Here is a 15949-nt window from a genome sequence, read left to right as displayed (position 1 = left end):
CACGCACTGTTCACAAAGATTTGAAATTAAAAGTAATTACGAAATTAAATTTAAATGAATGGAATTCTTTGCTTGTGAACCTTTTTGATATTGGGAAAATAACAGATATTTGGGATGCATAAACCATATCTTTTGCAGTGTAAAAAACCAAGAAAAAACAACTGCGTATAGGGAAATAGCCATGCAAATCAGTAAATCTGAACCCTAGACTACTAGTGGGATTTAAATTAGTGGTTTTCCAAACGTGGCAATACCCCATTGGTCAGTAAACCACACCCAAACCAGAACCATAAAAACAAACCCTAATCGTTTCAAAAAAAAAAACAAACCCTAATCGATTCAACTCCATCGATGTGCACCTATCTGCTTCCACTTCATTCCCAACGCCTAGCCCTAACCTACACCTTACAACCCAACCGGCTGTCTTTTCCACCACAATTGACCATTCTACCCTCCTTCCCCGTAGCCTCATAGGCTTCAGTCAGTCTCTGTCATTCCCGAGATGGCAAAATTAAGGAACAGCAAAATCAATCACCTCAGATGCATAGAACACTGCGAAAATCGTCACGGGCAAGATCGTCATTTCTCTCCCCCAATCCCAGCCGCTACCCCGCCATGTTTTTCAGCGACATTCAGCACCAAAAACCAATACGCATGTCAATCAGCTGTCGTTTTCTTTCTCTCTCCCTGTCGTTTCCGTTTGACTCTCTATGTCTCCCCCAATTATAAAATAGTCCAAAAACGCCATGCAAGAAAGTAACCCTAGCCACATTTCTCTCCCTAGCTAGACCTCTGGAAAACAAACGAACAGCTAGCAAGGTAATAACTATGGAGCGCGAAGATCAGCACGTAAAGAACGGTGGATTGGCACATGGAGTGGGGCTGGAGAACACGACAAGGTGGAATCCGACCAAAGAGCAGATAACTATGCTGGAGAATCTGTATGAGCAAGGGGTGAGGACTCCCAGTGCGGAATTCATACAGGCGGTAACGGCGAGGCTCAGGGCTTATGGTCACATTGAGGGGAAGAATGTGTTTTATTGGTTTCAGAATCACAAAGCGAGGCAGAGACAGAAGGAGAAGCAGGAGGCTAGCTTGGCTTATTTCAACCGCTTTCTCCATAAGGCGGCGGCCTCTCAGTACCCACTATATCCTCCTCCCCAATATCCTTGCGCAAATGGTAATAATTAAGTTGCTTATTGCTATTTTCTTGTTGTAGTACCGGAATTTATGAACACGTTGATTTATTTATTCTTTTTCTCTTTTTTGACATAAGATAAATTTATTACTTGGCTTGCTATTTGTGTCTCAACTATTTTTACTGCTTGATATGATATGAATGATGCTGGGAAAGATTTTTTTGGCTTCCAATCTTGTTAGTCTTGGAGTATGTATAATATTCTGTGTGCTAAAAGATGGCTTTTTTCTGATTGAGAAACTTTTATTTTCTGATGGCCACCACAGATCTAGTTAAAATGTTTGATATTTAAAATTAATTTTTGCCTTGTGATTGAAGTGGACTTGCATATATTATGTAAGTTTTCTATACTCTCTTCCATGGAACCCTGGGATTTATAATTGATTGATATATAACAGTCTGAATGTGAGAAAATGTTGTATATATACAAGATTTCTGGTTTTGTCCTCGATCACAAGCTACACTTGTGTGTTCTGATTCTTGTCATTTGCAACTTTATCTTAATCCACTTGGAATTTTTTTTTGTCAGTGATCTGCAGCCCCTATTATATACCTCCAGTGCCAAGTGAAATAGGGTTCTATTCACAATCTCATCCCAAGGTGCCTCCACAATCTGTTGGGGTAAAGAGGAGACCAAGAATCGAGAAACTGGACGTGCCAACAAGAACTTGCAGTGGCGGTGGTAGTGGAGGGTATGAGCCAATGCACCATGGATATGGCAGAGGGGGCTGTATTGATGTCAATGATGCCACTAACAGATTAATGAGCAACTCTGATGATCCAGAAACACTGCCACTGTTTCCTTTGACACCCACAGGCCTCCTACAGGGCAGAGATGAAGGTCCATCTACTTCAGATGGTAATTATGCTCAGAATTCGACTGCTCTCGTTAGCTCTTCTGGTATCGTAGAGGGTCATGGTGACCAGCCTAGTTTCTACGATTTTTCAGTGAGGACAAGGCTGTTGTGACAGATTGAATTGAATGTTGTTTCTGTTGGGGTTTGGAATTGTATTGGGTGCTAAATTAATATGAAGAGTTAGATTGTGTCTTTGGTTGTGGTATATGGTCTTACTTCAAGGTTAACAATTGTACCCTTTCCTTTCTTCTAGTCTTTTCTGAATCCAATATTTTGAATTTTCTGTTATGAGTAACGGATTAACCTTAATTTGCTCCTCTAGGTGCTGTTATGGAAATAAAGACGATTAATCTTGATAGAATTCAATAAAACAAGAGTTTTTAGAGGAAAGATTATATTTGACCAAATGTATTCCCGAGTACAATGTATAGGGGCATCTCCAATAGAGCACCTAAATTCGATTTTTAGCTATATATAACTATTTTTGAAGCCTCCTCAAAAAAAAAAAAAAAAAAAAAAAAACTATTTTTGAAGCAAAATTCAACTTCAAAGGACTAGTTATAGCTAAGATAAATTTAACGTAATTAGCTAAAATGACTAGTTATATTTAGCTAATGAATCATGTATAGCTAAAGCAAAAGTTATATATATATATATATATATATATATATATATATATATATATATATATATACAGATCTTATCCAGAGCGAGGCATCGCTTTGAAATTTCAGAGCGAGGTTAGGGTTTAGGGTCACTTTTCGGTCGCATATCCACATCTCAACCGTTCAGTTTTTAGGTACTAATGTATAGATCATCTCTGCAAAATTTCAGCCAAATTGATGGTTTTTAAGGTATCTAACTCGCTTAAACCAATGGACGAACTGAATTTGTCCAACCTGAACCGTACTAGCTTTAAGGGAGTTATCAATGCCTTAACGACCATCAATTTGGCTGAAATTTTGCAGAGATGATCTATACATTAGTACCTAAAAACTGAACGGTTGAGATGTGGATATGCGACCGAAAAGTGACCCTAAACCCTAACCTCGCTCTGAAATTTCAAAGCGATGCCTCTCTTTGGATAGGATCTGTATATATATATATATATATATATATATATATATATATTTCTCGCTCATTTTTTGTTCACATGTTAGTATACGATTCAATAAAACATAGTATATCACTTACATATAGCTACTATTGCTAGAGCAACATTGTTAAATCAATAGTTATATTTCACAATTTTACTAAAAAGTAACTTATACTGTTAGAGATGCTCAATTATTTTATATCTCTATAACTAAGTTTCCTTATGAAAATTCACTTTTTACCCTTAACAACCCCACTCAGACTGATGGGAGGGAACCTAGCTAACATCATATTGCAACATATGAAGGAGTTACAAAAGGGCAACCGAGCTCTTTCAACCAGGAGGAATAAGAGGAAGTGAACGCCATAACTCCATACGTGCCTAAAATTCATGAGAGATATGTTTGAAGTAGAAGAGAGTGGCCAAGTGCCTAGTATTGGCAAAGTAGCAAATTTGGTAAGAGTCTATGACTGAACGACATTGTTGCTGTTGGTATAACTGACATTTGAATATCCTTGATTGTAGCTATCTGCAAAATCGTTGTTTTGCTTAGATGAATAAAACTCATGTTTTTTGTCTAAGCTACTGTCAATTATTGGTTTCTGTTGGTCCATCCCATCACTAGGAGAAAGTGAAGACTTGATGGAATGCTCAAATGAATGAGGTGCAACAGGTCCTTCGTCCATAGATGGCTTATGGAAAGGCAAGGGACTCAGGAATTGAGCTCATGCCATTTGATTTAGAATTGTTGAAGAAATATGACTCCACATGTTCAGCTTGTTGAAAAGGACTCCCAGAATAAGCTCTAGAAACATTAAGGTCTCGTTTGGTTGGCGAAAAGAAAAATAATTCTTTTGTCTTTCCCATGGGAAGGGAAATTAAATTTCCCAAGAATTTCATTTCCGGTGTTTGATAACATAAGAAAACTTATCAGGAAAGTTGTTAAAAAAATTGTAATTAATGCAATAAAATAATAGAAAGTCGTAATAAATGCAAGGAAATAAGGGGGAAATGAATCCTTAGGTCTATGGAAGGAACCACTTTCCCCCATATTTTCCCTTCCTTCAGGAAAGTGTTTCCTCTCATTTTGCATTCCAAACACAAGATAGGATTGAGTTTCCTTTCCCAAGACTCCAATTCCGTAAACCGAAAGATGCCTAAGAAATCATATGGAATGATGGATGAGATCTCCTAGAAGTAGTATCAGGTGTAACCGACTCTATCTGTACATGATTGGACGAACTTCTAACATCATATTCAAAAATAGTGGATTCAGATGTTTGTACTTATGCACTCTACAAGCTAGACATACACCTTATAGCGCTACTTAGTTTTCCTTTCTCCAAATTTGAAAGTTACAAGATCACTAAAGTTTCCAGTACCACCACGCATCCGTTTCCCAACTTCTTTTGCAAACCGTCTTGCACTGGTACTAGATTCAATCAAGTCTTGATAAAATGAAGATGATGAAGGAGAGCCACCAGCCTTTGTGTTGATGATAAAATTACTAGCCTCACTTTGTAGAAATGTGTTGACAGATTTCTAAGGTGGGATTTTTGTAACAAATTGATGAGAAGTACCCAAACCCTTATCAAGAAAATCCCTCCAAGCCAGTTTATGTCTTGAGGACTGAATCCCAAAAAAGCTAGATTGGCTTGTGTTGCTTTCAAATTCTTGACTTATGGATGTAGAGCAAAAAGATGGTTATATGTGGGTCTATATGGTAAAACACCTACGGTACCAGTATCTTTTCAACATCGATCATTATTGTATTGAGAAAATAATCCATTTGTGTTGTAAGTTGCCTCGTAAGAGCCATCTCTGTTTTAGTTTGTGAATCCACCATTTTGTTGTTGATTGATGATTAAATCCACCAAATAACTATGAAAACCCTTCATTTATTGCATACCAGGTCAACTTTGTTGTATGGTTCCATGTCCTTGAGGAATCTCATTAGTCTGTTACTGAATAGACATATAAGTTGATGGAGCAGAATTAAAAGATTGAGTACGGACAATTGTAGGTACCATGCATATCTTTGAAACTATCACCATGTGACACCAATGTAGTCTTAGAAGGCGAAGAAACAGACTTGTCAACCTCTTCAAGTTCAGCTTCAGTAATGAGCTAATGAGATCTTAATTCTTGCATTGAAACAAAGAATCTTGGGGGGGGGGGGGGGGGGGGGTATTCAATCTAGATTTTAAATGATTCTATCTGACTTTTTATAATCCGTGGATTCTCGTGGACTCTGCATAATCCATGGATTATTCTAATTACATATGGATTTAAACATATTCTAATATGGATTTAAACTTCAGCATCAAGTTCTAATGTATTGATTAGTAAGATATGTTTAGATTTTAATAAGAATAAATGTGCTTTGGATTAATGCATTTAAAACTTTTTCTCTGTGCTAATGTGAACTTGATGCTGAATGTTCCAAACAAACTATCTGACTGAGAGGCTGAAACTAAAGATATGGTTTCTTACTTTAGGAGGCTGAAAAGCATGATCAATGTTTTATCCTTATGTTCTTTTAAAGATCCACAAGGAATTGAGAACTGTGTGCATGAGATGAATACAAAAACATCAAACTGATCACATTTCACACAAATTTTACATATTTATGTTACTGACAACATCTTGCAAATAGCACTAGTACATCAATCGTCAACTTTCTAACTATTAACAAAATGTAAACAGAAAGATTCACAACACCAAAAGTAATGTAGTGTGAATTTGCATAAAGCCAACAAACGAGGAATCAGCAAATTAATGGATCATATCCTACTCCTTATCCCATTCGTCGTTCTTGTAGGATAACAAAGTGTTAACTTGGTGAATCTGCATAAGACCAATGAATCCACCATCAGCAAATCCCTTCCATTTCTAATCTAATCAGTTTCATCAATGAATCAAAATTACCGTTAGAGCTACACCAAAACCTAGAGAATCATTTCAAAGAGCATATATACAGCAAAACCTAAAGGACCATTACAATCTGTACAAGAATTTAACAAACACAGACAAATTAAAAGCTAGATAAATACCAATCTCTTGTAAAGCTAATCAAACATCATTTTCTTCAAGACCAGTTGATGTCTCCTTCCTTCCCCTTTGCAGCTCTAGAATCAAAGAGATAAAAGATAAGCCAGCTGAACAGAATGCATGCTCTATGCTCTCAAAAACCAATTTAAATGTGTCTACAAGAGAATCACGTACTTCAGAAATGTAAAGTAGTAAAAAGTAAACAACACAGTCTATAAGAACAGATTTTTCAGCTAAATAAAACACACAATATTTAAAACTGTTATCTAAAATAATTTGCACAAGGAACTTGTCCATATATATTGGTCTTTTATATATGTCATATGAGTAATGAAAGACAAAGTCACATTAACTGATATTATATGGACAATCCATCTATCATCGAAAGTAAGGTTTTTTGTTTTGTTTTTTTTGATTGAAATGGTACTTTATAGTAAGTGTGTTAACAAAATAAAAGAGAAAGAATAATCAATAGGATATGTGGTAACAAGAAAATTAAGTAAAGAAGGATAATTAAAGTAACACTCATTTACAATACACAATTTGACAAAGAAAATTTTATATACTAAATGGGATGCTCCGATCCAAGATTTAAGAAACTTCAATGCTTATGTGGATTGAAAACTTTATTTTCACAGCTATATTAAAAGGTGGTAATGAATGATGTAAATACATCTCCCTCATATTCTCCTTGTCACTCTTTTCCCTCGAACACTTTATGCCAAACAAAACAATGAAATGTAACAATTAACACACTAAAAAATTTCACAATAAACTGAACTGATCTGAATTACTCCTTCTCGACAACCTCACTATCGGTCTCAATGCTAAAGTTCCACCTCTCTAGAACCTCATTAGTGGCTTTTTCTCATGATCACCAGAACAATGCTCTGTAACTTAATTGCTAGATTCCAGCCAGTCTTGACAAGATTGAATTATCAACATGTGAGTGCCTAAGAATAACATTTTCATTCAGAATCAGACCCAAACAGACCCAAAATGAGAAATTCATACCATAAAGCGAAGAAGTTAGGTTGACAAGGAAGGATTTGAGGCCCTTATCTAAAGGGAGCAACATAGGCATCCCATATTTCTTGACCTTAATTGACAAAACTTTCTTTAGGATAAACTCCTCAATTGTACAAAATGCTATTGAAAATCCCCAATTTCAAACCAAAATTAGTTTCAAGCATCAAATTTTACAACCTGAAAACCGCAATTGATAACATAAACAATGAGAAGAAAGATCAAGATCCCATGCACACTACCGGTTAACTGAATAGCCTAAGAGGAAAATGGCAAAGAAAAAAAAAACCCAGATCGGGGAAAAAAGAATACCCATATCAGTTGAGTCAAAGATAACAAGATTGAGAGAATGAATTGTTTGATATATAATTACACCCATTATGTGGTGTATATAAACATATTACAATTGTACTACAACATACTACAACTATTGTGTACTACTGTACTACACAACATATACAAGGTAAGTAGTTACAACAATATATTCCCTTGTAGTCTATTCCTAATATGGAACGATGACTCACACTAACACTCCCCCTCAAGTTGGTGCATATACATCAACCATACCCAACTTGCTTAATGAGTCATAAAACGCATTCCTGGAAACTCCTTTGGTAAGTATATCTGCAATTTGCTCTTCAGTTGGAACAAAAGGAAAACTAATAATTTTGGCATCTAGCTTCTCCTTTATAAAGTGACGATCAACCTCCACATGCTTAGTACGATCATGCTGTACTAGATTCTGTGATATGTCAATAGCTGCCTTGTTGTCACAATACAACTGCATGGAATTTTTGAGTTTGAAACCTAGATCACGTAACAGATTTCTCAGCCACAACAATTCACACACTCTGTGAGCCATACCTCTATACTCGACCTCAACACTAGAACGTGCCACAACTTTTTGTTTTTTACTCTTCCATGTAACCAAATTACCTCCCACAAAGGTAAAGTAACCTGATGTCGACCTCCTGTCTATGATATTTCCAGCCCAATCTGCATCTCAAGAATGTTGTTGTGTTTAGAAAACAGTACTCCCCTTCCTGAAGCTGACTTCAAGTACTTCATAATTCATATAACAGCATCCATGTGACTCTCACTCGGATTATGCATGAACTGACTCACCACACTCACTACATATGCAACGTCTGGTCTAGTATGAGCCAAATAAATCAAGCTCCCAACTAACCTCTGATAGCGAGCTCGATCAGTAGGTACCTGATCTGGATACTTAGCTAAACAATGGTTCTGCTCAATAGGAGTGTCAATAGGTCTACAATCCAACAAACCTGTCTCTGTCAGCAAGTCAAGAACATACTTCCTCTAGCACAGATAGATTCCTTCTCTCCCCCTGGCTACCTCAATTCCTAAGAAGTACTTAAGCTCACCCAAGTCCTTCATCTCAAACTCAGAGGCTAGCTGTCTCTGCAGTCTATCCATCTCAACAGTATCATTACCAGTGATTACCATATCATCCACATAAATAATTAGAGCTGTTACCTTCCCTGTTGATGCTTGAGAAACAAGGTATGGTCTGAGTTGCTCTGCCTGTAACCAACCTTCCGCGTGAACTGTGAAAATCTTCCAAACCAAGCACGAGGTGACTGTTTGAGACCATACAGAGATTTTCTCAATTTGCATACAAACTCACCAGGAGAAGCAACTACATACCCTGGTGGAAGGCTCATGTACACTTCCTCGGCTAACTCTCCATGAAGAAATGCATTCTTGACATTAAACTGTCGGAGTGGCCAGTATAAACTAGCAGCGAACGAGAGCATAACCCGAATAGTATTCATCTTGGCAACATAAGCAAAAGTTTCATCATAGTCTATACCATACGTCTGAGTAAATCCCTTTGCTACAAGACGTGCTTTGTATCGATTCACTGATCCATCTGCATTATGCTTCACGGTAAACACCCAACGACAACCTACAGCCTTCTTGCCTTGTGGTGGAGGCACAAGTTGCCAAGTATTGTTCTTCTGCAACGCCTCCATCTCTTTATCCATAGCCTTCCTCCACTTTGGATCCCCCAATGCATCCTGCACTTTGTTAGGTACTGATACAGTAGATATTTGATTCACAAAAGATTCATATGACTTAGACAACCTCCTTGTGGACATATAGTTGGCTACTGGGTATTTTGATTTGGCAGTAAGAGTAGGTTCATAGCTTTTGGCTGATTGACCTCGAGTGGTCCTATGTGGTAACACATATTGCTCAATATTAGACTCACTACTACTAGTATCAGTGGATGGACATACCTCAAATGGGTGATATTCAGTACCAGAAAGCTGTGGGTCAGGGGTAGAACCGATGGCAGGAGGGGCAGTTGTGTCTTCAACCTCATTCTGAGCGATGGAAACTGGTGCTTCTGCTACTAGAGGCGGCGAGCTAATAGTCTCAACCGGATCCATCAAAATACCTCCTGGCTGTGTAGCTTCTGATTCCTCCCCCTCTCCATGATATAGCTCTTCAAAATATGAATTCTCCCCCTGAAGAGCTATATCTGAAGAGGAGAAATAACTCATGTCTTCAAAGAAATTAACATCCATTGTGACATAATACTTTCTAGTTGGTGGATGATAGCACTTGTACCCCTTCTGATAGCCTCCGTAGCCAACAAACACACACTTAAGGGCCCGGGCATCCAACTTAGACCTCTGATTTTTTGGTACATGGACAAAAGCAACACAACCAAAAACACGAGCTGGAAGATTATGAAATGATGGTAAGGAGATATGAGAGGCGAGAACCTCAAATGGAATTTTTCCCTGAAGGACACTGGATGGAAGACGATTGATAAGATGAGAGGAAGTATGTATAGCATCGCCCCAAAGATACCTAGGCATATAAGCACTAAAAAGAAGGGCACGAGCCATATCAAGTAAATGACGGTTTTTCTTTTCGGACACTCCATTCTGTTCTGGTGTTTGCGGACACATGGTTTGGTGAACAATCCTATGGGTTTTAAAAAACTCTTGGAACACATGGTTAACATACTCCCCCTCCCCCCCCCCCCATTGTCAGAACGAAGGACTTTAATGGTGCTATGATATTGTGTTTGAACAAGATTACAAAATGTTTGAAAAGCAGGGAAGACTTCATCTTTGGTTTTAAGAAGAGCAACCCATGACAATCTCGTACAATCATCAATAAACAACACAAAGTATCTCATACCCGATACAGTGGCCTCTCTAGAAGGTCCCCAAACATTAGAATGAATCAACTCAAAAGGAATAACACTTTTATTAGAAACACTAGGAGAATAAGTAGCACGATGACTCTTGGTCAAAACACATGTTTCACAATGTAAAACAGACTCATCCACACCAATAAACTGAGTAGGCATGGTTTTTTTCATAAAACTAACAGATGGATGCCCTAAACGGCGATGCCACAACCAAATTTCACTTAACTTATCAGAATTCGAAGTCAAAGCGGCTCGGGACTGTGCTCCTGGTTTCTCTCCTGCGTATGTCTGATCCTGTCTGATCCAAATGGAACAACCTGCCCCTCAGATACCCCCGACCGACTATCTCCCTGGTGAGAAGATCCTGAAAAATCACATACATAGGATAAAAGGTTACAGTGCATTTAGACTCAGTGTTCAACTGTGGGACAGATATCAAGTGATGAGATCAGTCAGGCACATATAACACATTATGGAGTTCTAAAGAGAGAGTAATACGCACTGACCCTGACCCTAACATAGGAAAAGCCTCACCATTGGCATTAGTTACATAGGACACTGGTGGGGAAGACAATTTAATAAAATACGATTTGTCATAAGTCATATGATCGGAAGCACTAGAATCAATAATCCATGTATCAGAACCAACAAAGTTAGAAACCTTTAAAGCCATACCAATCTTACCCCGACTAGCTATAGAGGCTGTAGGAGTAGCCCTACCTGCTATATGATGATCTTGTCCAACCACTCCAAAGAAATCTGGTTCTTGGACCAATTGAATAGCAGCTGCTTTCGCCTTAGGACTATAACCTTGCTTTTTAGGTTTGAGGTGCGGATTCAGCTTCCAGCAAGTCTCCCGAACATGCCCAAGGTTGGTGTAATAAGAACACTGAGGACGAGGACGGTTGGTAAAGCCTGGTGGAGGTCCTTGCTGATGAACTGGTACTGATTTCTGTTGCTGAAGAAAAGGTGCTGGTGCTTGAATAGCTAGGCTGGATACTTCAACTTGTGCATGTTTGAGACTTTCCTGCTGAGACTCATCTTTACGAATGTATGTGAAAGCTGTGGTCAAGCTAGGAGGATCTGGCATTTTAAGCAACTCTCCTATGGCACTGTTATATTTGGTATCAAGTCCTCGCAAGAATGCATGAACCCGCTCAAGTTCCTTTTCTTTCTGGTACCATGCAATATCCTCCTGATTCTTGATCTTGCAAGGATGCTTCTGATCAATTTCAGCCCATACATTCTTCAGCTTGGTAAAAAACACTGACACTGGTTGCCCATTCTGTTGCATTCCTGCAGCTTTGCACATCAATTCATGAACCTGTATAAAATCAGACTCATTTATATAGAGATCTCCCAAAGTCTTCCATATCTCCTCAGCAGTTTCACATTCCTCTACCATCTGTAGCACATCATCAGTCATGGCTCGAAATAGAATTGACATTACAAACCCATCATCATCTTCCCACTTAGCATAGGCCTCATCATCATCTTCACTAGGAGCCTTGATTGTTCCAGTCACATGTCCCATTTTGTGTATCCCACGGAGATAAACAGACATAATCTTCTTCCATGTTCGGAAATTGGTACCAGTGAGTTTGGTACCCCCAAAAGAACCACCTTCTGAGCTCTTGACAGAGACTTCAACCCTCTGGACCTCCACTACGCCAATAATGGCATCAGATGACAGTTTTGGACTGTCGTCTGATGAGGTTCGCTGCTGTTGTTAAAGCATGTGCCATCTGATCGAATTATCAGACAACAGCAGGAAACTGTCGTCTGAGTAAATTTGATACAAGAGCAGCTACTTACGTAACTATTGTCTGAATACCAGAAAGAACAACAGCCACATATATGCTTACTATTGTCTCTATGAAGCTTCGACATCAAAGGACTAGTTTTTTCTGTTGACTGGATTCAAACTACACAACAGGCGGCTTAAAATGGCGTTGGTTGTCCACTTTTGGTACTATAGGTTTATCTAAATAACTGTTGTTTAAGTTTTTATTGGACAATGGTACTATAGGTTTCTCTAAATAACTGTTGTTTGAGTTTTTATTGGACAATAGTTTTTGATGTAGTCTTGTTATGCTAAGATGGCTCCAACAACAGTTTTTGCTATCATTTTAGTTGTGGTTAACTCTCTTGGACAATTGTTTTTATTTAGTTGAGAGTGGTCTGAAAGTGACTTTTATGATTTAAATGAAAGAACAACAATCTTTATTAAATAAAACTAAAGAGTACAGGGGGCGATGCAATAGCACCGAAGAAAACAATAAGACATAACAAAATGCTGGAAGTTGAGTAGCTGATCAACTCAAAGTGCTTCTTAATTAAATCCTTAAGCCTGCGCTCTTGAAAGTACTTGAGCTAGTCTCCTTGAGGTCAGGGGAAGATAGTTTTTTGTACCCCTGCCAAGAGGCTCACTGGAGTCCCTGGTCACTGTGAATGATCCTCCAACTTGAGACTCCCATATCTTTGTACCCTTGCCAAGAGGCTCACTAGATTACCTACAACGCAAAATGAACATTCAATATGGTATTCACATGAAAATGAAAGTCTTCATGACACAGCAAAAACATTCTAACAAGAGAACTAAACAAAATTCATATGAATAAAAATGAAATGGTTGAACCAACTTATGAGATTTAGACTCATTTGATAAGCATATAGCTGAATTACAGATGTAGGGCAGATCAATCATGCAATCCAAGTTTCAGAGCACTCCTAATTAGATCATATTAAATGTGCAGATGTACAAAACAAGACTCCAACAAGAATAACCATACAAAAGATCATGACTAATGTTTTTATATGAGACTAAATGTTATAATTTCATTGGTAAATTCAGAAAAAGAGTACATTTAGGGACATGCACCAGTACTATTCTTCATTCTATTCTTAGAGTTGTAACTACTGACATGTTGTAGGAAGTTCAATGGAGAAGAGGACTCAGAAGAGCATAGGCGGATTCGACCTACTGTGATATCGTATGGCAAATTCGCATCATGAGGATCCAATGATGCCATTGATGGGGAAAATACAGGGGTGTTTGTACTACATGTGTTGCTTGCACTGATCAGGGTGTCTTGCTCGCACCAAATGTTGCATTGTGCTGTGATGAAATCAATGACATGCTGGTCCTCGGAGACCTGAAAAGAAAATAGTTACATAAATACATACAAGGTGTGAATTTGATAATTAGTAGATATAATTTTATCACATTTTGTCTCATATCAGTCTGACACATAAGAAACTAGGTAAAGCTTATAAGTGAAGAAGAATAATATCATACATCTTTGGAGACAAACAGCTCAATCATAAACCCTCCTGCAGTTGGAACCAAAACTCGGGTCCCATCTCTTTCCTGCATTGTATAAGTAGGAAACTTAATGATATTAAACACTACTATAGCTATATTAATGAACCTAAAATAGATTTGAGATTAATAAGAAAATGATATACTCACCAGCATAGCACTTGAATCTCTGTTACTAGAGGAACAGTTCAACCAACAGGGCTGGTTTGACATAAATGTTTTTGCATAAATCCTGTTTTTGTAATCACGAGCAATCTTGGTTAATGAGATTAAACCACTACTTAATTCTGTTAATTCTTAACGCATGTATGCCAATCATAAAATGATGGAATGAGGAAAAACAAAAGTGAATGGATATAGTGCTGCATTAAATATGTACCCAGAGTCTAAGGGCATTGAGGAAGGAAGATGACAAGGATATCAAAAGAATTAGTTCTTGAGAGCTGCATTGTATCCCTGCACTGAAAGACTTGATAAACTGGAAATAGAAGTTCTTGTCCACCATTATGGGTGTCCTCATCAATCCCATAACAACAGCAACCAATCCACTCAATGAATCTAAAACCAACCATATAAAATGTGACAGAAAGAGAAGATGGAGAGATTAATAATTGTAGTAAAAGTTAATTATACAGTTCCCACTAATCTTTGGTCTTCACTCAACTTCTAGAGAGCACAATAATCCCAGCCTTTCAAACCCACAAGTGGTCTAAGCCTCATTATACATAGTCATGTTCATTACACCTGCAATGAGCATAATCAACTGTAAAATGCCATGTTGTTAAAACAAATCGGAAGTGTAGAATTCTTCGTTCATCATAAACTGAACAGGCCATTTTTTAATTGGAGTGTAGAATTCTTGGTTCTCAATTCTTTACCAATCCCTTTTCTAGCAATAGCCCTCAGCCTCAGCTCTTGCCCCCTTTGCAACTTCAATATGATAATCCCTCTACGGCACAAGAGTCCCAATTTCAACATACATTAATCACATGGACTCAAAATTCAATACAAAAGTTTACACATCAACTGAAATCAAAGTAAATGGAAGCAAATTTAAACCCTAACAAAGGAAATCCTAAAAATTTGAGCTTAGAGAAAGAGAGAGAGGGGATACCTCTGTTTGGAAGCTTTGTAACCGGATGAGTCGGAGAAATTGACGGGACGACGGTGTGGTCGGAGCTAAGGAGTTCCTTGCTAGTGACATCTAGTGTTTGGTCAGAGTGGCAGCGAGCGCGGAGGTGAAACTCGAAGGAGCAGTACTCTCACTGGCCATCACCGTCGCAGGCATCGCAGTCACGTGAGAAGCGCAAGCTCATGGCGCGATCGTTGGTAAAGGGGATGAGGCCGAGGCGGTGGGTGACGAACTCGTCTTTGAGGACGGAGGAGTTGATTTCAATCTCGACGAGGTCGATGGAGACGGTCGGGACCTCGGCTAGCATCACGCGCCGGAGCCCGCTGGCCACTCTCCCGTCGGTGTCGTGGAGCTTGAACTTGAGGTAATCGTGCCTGATTTCAGGGATTTTCACCCGAGGGAACCTCTGGTACGATGGGAGAGGATCCTCTCCTAAGCTCCTTATCAAGCTGAGCTTCCTAAGCTTTCTACAACGAACTGACACGTGTATACACATACATCTAGTGTTTCATATTGACTCCCACACTATCAGATGCATCTAACGGTTCTAATGTTTTATATTTTCAATCCTTCCTCTGACCAAGGTACTGCTCCTTCGTCAGTCGATCAATGAAGAAATGGAAATAAAAAAGCTCTGACATTTGAGTTTTATCTCAGTAAACACCTCTTTCTCTCCTCTGAAATTGAACCACAAGAAGAAGACGAAGATGGGTCGGCGGATCTCCGGCCGTTCGTCCTCGTTAATAATCACTGTGCTCCTCCTCATCTCCTCCGCAGCCCTCAGCTTCTATCTTCCCGGCGTTGTCCCCGCGATTTCCACACTGGAGATCCATTTTCTATCATAGTGAACAAATTGACTTTTGCAAACTGTTGAGTGTCAGGATCATATAAATCCTAAACTTCCATCCAACCTGTTATATAGTATTCTGGTTCTTAGTTGAAGGTGAATGGTTTTCAATTGTGCTTGTTGTAGCTGTTGCAGTTGAAGAAACTTTCTGAAACAGGGAGATGATTGAACTCTGGAAACCCAAAACAGAGTGTATGGAATTTATCTATATGGTGGGCTGATTA

The 15949-nt window shown here is 38.6% G+C and overlaps 1 protein-coding gene and 1 pseudogene across 1 annotated transcript; one reads left to right on the top strand and one right to left on the bottom strand.

Moving 5' to 3' along the window:
* Nucleotides 1–386: 386 nt before the first annotated feature.
* On the top strand, nucleotides 387–2167 carry LOC112163935 (WUSCHEL-related homeobox 2). The gene is made up of 2 exons (XM_024300194.2): nucleotides 387–1180; nucleotides 1728–2167. The coding sequence occupies exons 1-2, from the start codon at nucleotides 829–831 to the stop codon at nucleotides 2165–2167; spliced, it is 792 nt and encodes a 263-aa protein (XP_024155962.1). The 5' UTR covers nucleotides 387–828.
* Nucleotides 2168–12624: 10457 nt separating this feature from the next.
* On the bottom strand, nucleotides 12625–15794 carry LOC112166411 (annotated as a pseudogene).
* Nucleotides 15795–15949: the final 155 nt, after the last annotated feature.

This window comes from Rosa chinensis, chromosome 5 (assembly GCF_002994745.2).
Source record: "Rosa chinensis cultivar Old Blush chromosome 5, RchiOBHm-V2, whole genome shotgun sequence".
NCBI classification, from domain to species: domain Eukaryota; kingdom Viridiplantae; phylum Streptophyta; class Magnoliopsida; order Rosales; family Rosaceae; genus Rosa; species Rosa chinensis.
This window is presented reverse-complemented; position numbering and strand designations above follow the sequence as displayed.